This window comes from Neolamprologus multifasciatus, chromosome 19, assembly GCF_963576455.1.
Source record: "Neolamprologus multifasciatus chromosome 19, fNeoMul1.2, whole genome shotgun sequence".
Taxonomy (NCBI): domain Eukaryota; kingdom Metazoa; phylum Chordata; class Actinopteri; order Cichliformes; family Cichlidae; genus Neolamprologus; species Neolamprologus multifasciatus.
In genome coordinates, this window is record NC_140457.1 from 14395062 (window position 1) to 14401061 (window position 6000).

General features: G+C 39.0%; 1 protein-coding gene across 1 annotated transcript in view; it reads right to left on the minus strand.

Moving 5' to 3' along the window:
• The window catches only part of dph6 (diphthamine biosynthesis 6), a 55227-nt gene extending 49787 nt beyond the window's left edge, over nucleotides 1-5440 (minus strand). The window contains exons 1-3 of the mRNA XM_085143431.1: nucleotides 5281-5440; nucleotides 4847-4938; nucleotides 2741-2925 (exon numbers count right to left, since the gene is read on the minus strand). Of these exons, the coding sequence (XP_084999557.1) occupies nucleotides 2741-2925; nucleotides 4847-4938; nucleotides 5281-5303 (300 nt within the window). The 5' untranslated portion in view covers nucleotides 5304-5440. The remainder of the gene's footprint in view (nucleotides 1-2740; nucleotides 2926-4846; nucleotides 4939-5280) is intronic.
• Nucleotides 5441-6000: the final 560 nt, after the last annotated feature.

The following is a 6000-nucleotide window of genomic DNA, read 5'->3' on the forward strand; positions in this document are numbered from 1 at the left end:
TATTTCTCCCCCTCAAAGAGCAGGTTCAAAGATCAGCACCTAGCAGGATGGGCTTGCATGCATGTTGATCGGGTTACACACTTCAAAGAAGCACAGCTATACACAGCCAGCGATGAGAGCAAAGGGGGCCAAGGATAGGGCCACATTGTCATTCTGCTATTATCAGTACTGCCAGGGAATTTTTTTTCTATTACAATCGGGCTTTTTTCCCCCTCTGTCAACAAAGGTTCTGAAGAATATGATCTCTTCCTTTGAATCTTTCGAATGGCTTCAAACATTCTTAGAGGCCAGTCTGTATAGATTATGTTTGGTTTGTCAGCAAACGGGAACGATCCATAGATGGCACTGTTGGCTCATGCTACGAGTCAGACGCTAGCAGTGCAAAACGGGGAGGAGGAGGAAGTGAAGAGAATCCACTTAAAACTCATCAACTTTGGATCTGAGGAAAAAAAATCTTTCATCTATGCTCAAGTGTCATTTGCCAAATATAATCTTGTAACTTCTAATTAATTCAAACTGTGAGAAAGAATCTTTCAAAATATCACACTTTCCAAAACAGAACACATTTTTTCATGCTAAAACTGTTCTTTTCCAGCAATAGTGATTTAACAGCTCATTATCAAAAGCTGTTTTTTCCCCTTCCTTTTACTCCCCCCTCCATCAATTCCTTCACTAATCAACAACACTAAAAAGTTTATGGTCAAAGAAATATGTTTTTTTGTCTATTTTTTTTTAGAAATAAAGAAAAAAGAAACAAACTGAAGAATATCTACTCAACTTGATGGAACGTAACAGAATTTCTAAGACGATATTTGAGATGACACGAGAGAGTTTGGGAAGTTTAAAAATTTAAAAATACACTTCAAGTTAAATAACTTACTATTTCAATACAGTACATAATGTGGAACTGTGGTACAAGTTAGTCACTCGTTGAAAAATTAACTTTCGAGAGCAGTAACTTGAAATTTGAGATTAAAAGATTGTATTCTTATGGTTGCCATAACTTTACGGATGAGAGGAAACCTGTTGTTTATGGTCCAGGTCTGCTGATGACAGAGGAGTGTGAGCGGTGCGCTGGGTGACCAGTGGAGGTCTCCCAGCCTGGGAGGGCCTCATTGGAGTCAAACTGCCCTGATCTATGGCCTGTCTGACTGGCGAGGTCAGACCAAAAAACCCTGGAAATGGGAAATTAGCAGCCCTATGCAATTAGAGCCCTGACCACAGGCAGAGTGGGCATACTGCATCACATTCCACAAAGCTGTCCACTACTTGACTCACAAAAGTGGTAAATACTGAGCTGTGTGGATGTGGGTGTACTAATAAGATCAAAAATCAAGAACATGATTGTAGCTGCATGTGAAAAGATTTCTACTGAACACAGCAAAGGAAGTAAGGAAGTAAGGTGAAAATGCCTTCAGGCGGACTGACCCCTGCCACTAAGGCAGTGTAGGGCCTTAAAGGAGTCAGATGAACATGTCTCCACACATACCTGCACAACGATTCACGCATACCTCTGTCATATACACCACATAAAGCAGAATCCCATTTCAACAACAAAGTCCCATCCAACATCCCATAAGAAGTGCTTAAATGTTGATGCTGCCAGCTAAAATAAGAGGTTGTGTGGGGATAAAGTGTTACAGAGGATCAATCCCACACGGTGTTTGTGCTGACAGCAGGGAGAGCCTTTGCTCCTGTTGAAGCGTGCGTCCGTGTAGCCTCCTCATGGCTGCAGGCGGTCAGGTAGGCAAGCAGTGCCAGCAGTGTGCTAAACACACATGCAGTTATCTCAAACCTGTCAGTCAGCCACCCCGTACCTGGTTGGACCACCAAGGCCTCATACATAATTTGCCATCAAATGAATATTTTCTCAGAGTCCTGTCAAAAGTGTTATTTGATGAAATATTAATTTGGTGATTAATTTTTGCATCTGATCTTCTGTCAAGTGAGATAAAAAAAAGAATGGAATTTTTCCTGTGAAGCCATTGTTCAAGGGCACCTCTCTCCAACTTTGCCCATAAAACATTGATTAAGTGATCCAACAGCCACACTATTATTCCAGAGTAAAATAAAAGGAAAACATACCTTATTTTCAAAGGAAAAATTAAAATATGCTAAATCAGGCAGGCTAAAAGCACTATATGGGCTTTTTAGTCTCCCCGGCAGTTTGCAATAGGAACTAAGAACTGACTAGACAGTTCAACTTCAATTTCTCTTTGGGAATTAAGGAAGTGCAAAAGCAACACTATGTGGATTTTTATCAAAAAACAGCTGAAAAGTCAGCACTCATTACAGTATAGAGTGCTTTAGTGCACCTGGCATGAAAAGGAAACACTAAAAAAGCCTTTTTTAGGAAAAGGACTTTCATATTGTAGCAAGACAATAACAAACCACATAATCATCATGTATTACAACAATATGACTCCACTGTAAAAGAGTTTGGGTGCCTGCAGTGTAGACCTGTCATCCACTGAAAACACTCAGCAGATTATAAAACACTAAACTACAACCAAAACTGTCAAGCAGTAGAAATCTTACTTCAAGCAAGTAAGCATTTTACACAGTTACCTTAATGTCTTTGGAAGTTGCACTCTACAGATAAATCAAGAAAATGAAACAATATTTTTGGGCGTGGAAATAAAATGTCATGGGCTCCTAAAGTATTAAGGCCTCTTGGCCGGAGGATACGGATTGAAAATGCACATCTGGGGTAATAAACTCTCCTGGCACAGATGCCTACCTTCACAAGGTGCAGCAGCTGATAAAGGTCCTCTACCTCATCTCCCTCTGTCTCTCTGTAGTTTCTGCTAGTGTCCAGGCTGGATCCCTGGATGGTGCGTCTATATAGAGGTAAGTCCATGGCATCGGCATACAGTTCTATAGCCTGGTGGCCCACCGTCTGGTACATGTAGCTGTCCAATTCATCTAATGCACGAAGGAAAATGAGTTACATTGTGCCTGATGAGAGCCTTAATCGTGTCTGACAAAAGGGATTTCACTGGATTATGCACAAGAAGTGATGGTGCAATTCCCTGAGAAATAACTGACATTAAATATCTACCTCTACAGCTCTACAATTAATGAATACTATATTAAAAATGATCTGACTATATGTTTTTATTAATACAATACATTGTATATTCAAGATACCACAAGTTAAAGAAATGTTTTTTTTAAAATGAGTGTAATTTAAAACAAAAGTCTGAACAAACTTAACTGAAAGTTTCAAGTTTCATCATTTTTGCAGCAGTGACCTAAAAACTTGTCCCGGTGCCTCAGAGGTCACAGGTGCAATTTCCAGATGGACACAGTAAATTTGGATTGGTGAAGTGAAAGAGCAGCACTTGCACCTTCCTCATTAACACCACTTATATGCACTTCAAAAAGGCCCTTAAACCCTAACTGCTCCAGAGGAGCTGCTCAGCAGCCAATATAATCCTGTGCCACTCGGTCAGGCTTGTACTGGGCCGCTTCCAGGTGTTAATAAGAAACTATGAAAACATGCACTAGGGATGCATGAGACTGGAGGGTGAAAAGCAAAAACTAGAAATGCGCAAAATTCAGTAACCAAGCAACTGATTTTTAGCTCCGTGTTGCTACATATATACAAGTGTGGCTCCTCACACATGCACATAGGCAAGAGAGTGACACGTACTATAGTTTATAATCAAAGTTCAAGTTAGTTACAGTTATAACAAACTCTTCCATTTTAGCTTAAAAGGTGAAGCAGACTTGGATAGTTGGGAAATGGCACTATAGCTTAGTGTATGAATAAAACTGAACTGAACTAAACTGGTAAAAAATCCCAACAACTCAGGCCACTTATCATAGCTAGGCCAACATCTTAAATTATACCAGACAGACAGAAACCAAAGATTTCCTTTGGGAAAGCACTCAGTGTGAGTGTGGAGGAAAAACTCCTTTTTAACCTCAAGAGAACTCCAGCAAACTTAGGGAGACATCTATGCGAACCAACTACAAGATCTGGGCAACTCCAAACCATACAGAGCACCCACTCCAGTATTTCAATCACTAAAAATAGAGAATACTTTTCCACAGCCCCATTTAGTAATATTTGCAAATATCAATAAAAGTAAAGTTCAGTTGAAGTTGTTCTTCCTCATGAAGAGTTCTTCCTCGGTAAATTTTAATTCCTTAGGATTAACGTGTTCAAAAATACAGGAAGTATCAATTTTAGACAATAATGCTGTAGTGTAGGCTATACTGGACAAGGAAGAATAACTGTAAAACACAGGGGAGAAGTTTAATTAGAGATACATAATTTTAAGAAAGTTGACAACAATAAAAATTAAGTGCCATTATTGAGAAGAATTTTAGTTAAGTACTAGAGAGAGCTTTGCCGTTGCATTAGATAAATAGAACCTGTTAATCTACAATTGGACATGTTGTTTCTCTTCACATTTCTTTCAGTTATACAGATTAATGTGTTGGCATTAGACACAAAATACATATTATATGGGCATACAGTATAGTGTGAATAGGGAATTCTTGTAAACTTCTCCTAGTATATTGTGGGTAAATGTTTTAAATGTATTTAATCATTAACTTACTTTTGAAACTATTCAAATGTTTTTGGCCTACTTAGCATTCCATAAATGACTCTGGTTATTTTAAACACTAATATGTGAATATTCCATTTGTTAAAACATCAAATCAGATCAAATATATGTAAGGACACAGCACACAAACATGCAGTTCAAAAGTGAAATGATCAAATATTTAATTTATGTACAGTTATTGGGAACGGAAGTGCAGCTGGTTGGCCCATATAGCAAAGCCAGCTCCTGGGGCTTACAGGTAAATCCCAGGAGCACGTTTTACTCACCTGTGTGAGCAGGGCGCAGGTTGGCCAGAGCTACGATCCGGTGCCCAGCAGCAACACACTGCATCATGTTGTAGCAGCTGTCTTTGCCCCCACTGGAACACAACATAATAAACAGACACAGAGGCTAAGCTGACACACACATTATCATGGGTGCAAAGTTTAGCAATGTGGGAATGTGGTGCACCAGATTTAATATCCAGGGTTGGAACACAAGTTTGTGGATGTACCGGGTGAGTTCTGGTGCACTACTCTCACAGCATGTTACAGCCACTCTTTCATTCGTCTTCAAACCCTTAGGCAATAATTCTACACCTACATGGGTGTCATATTCTTGGTTTGAATTAACTACATCAGCATCTGTAGCTTACTGCTCTGCAAGCGCAAATCATCAGTGAAAGACCTGTGCGACGGTTAAAGCGGCAAGCTGCGATTACCTTATTAACGCAACCACTTTCATCCTGTTAGATTTCGTTTTTGAGCCTAAAAGCACCACAAGTATTGACTACAATGTGATAACACCGCTTAGCAACCGGCGAGCGTACACAAAAACATGTGGAAGCCAGACTTCCGGGTTGCCGAAGGACCCTCGTCATTCGACTAAGGTGCCCTTTAATGTGCCTGACAGAAAATCCGTAACACCGCTCTTTTTCTTACTTACAATATTGAAATGTAAGGTTTGTTAACAGTTGCTCCTTAATAATTCAAATCTTTTAAAAGAAAAAGAAAGTATAACGGTAGTTGTTCAACCAATAGTGGATAAAAGATATTACACTGAAAGACACCAAGAAAAGAAAAAATAAATAAATAAATAGATGTTATTTATTTGTGCTTAAAAGAGCGTAGTGCTGAGGGATATTACCAAGCCTGTTGGTCAAAGGTTTATACTCTGTATGTTCAGTTAGTGCTGCATATTCCCATCACAGTGCAAAGACATGCAGCAAAGACTTACTGTTTCACTGTGTTAGGTGTTTCCAGGGTGTTCATAAGTTACAAAAAAAGAGTGTGTGTGTTTTTTAAACATGTGAAATGGCATATTTCATATATAAAAAAAATGAGTTTGACATGTCTACTTTTTTAAAGATATAGCTGAAAAAACATTTTAAAAAATGGTTTATTTACATTGTTGCCACTGCTGGCTGTATTATAACGTAATC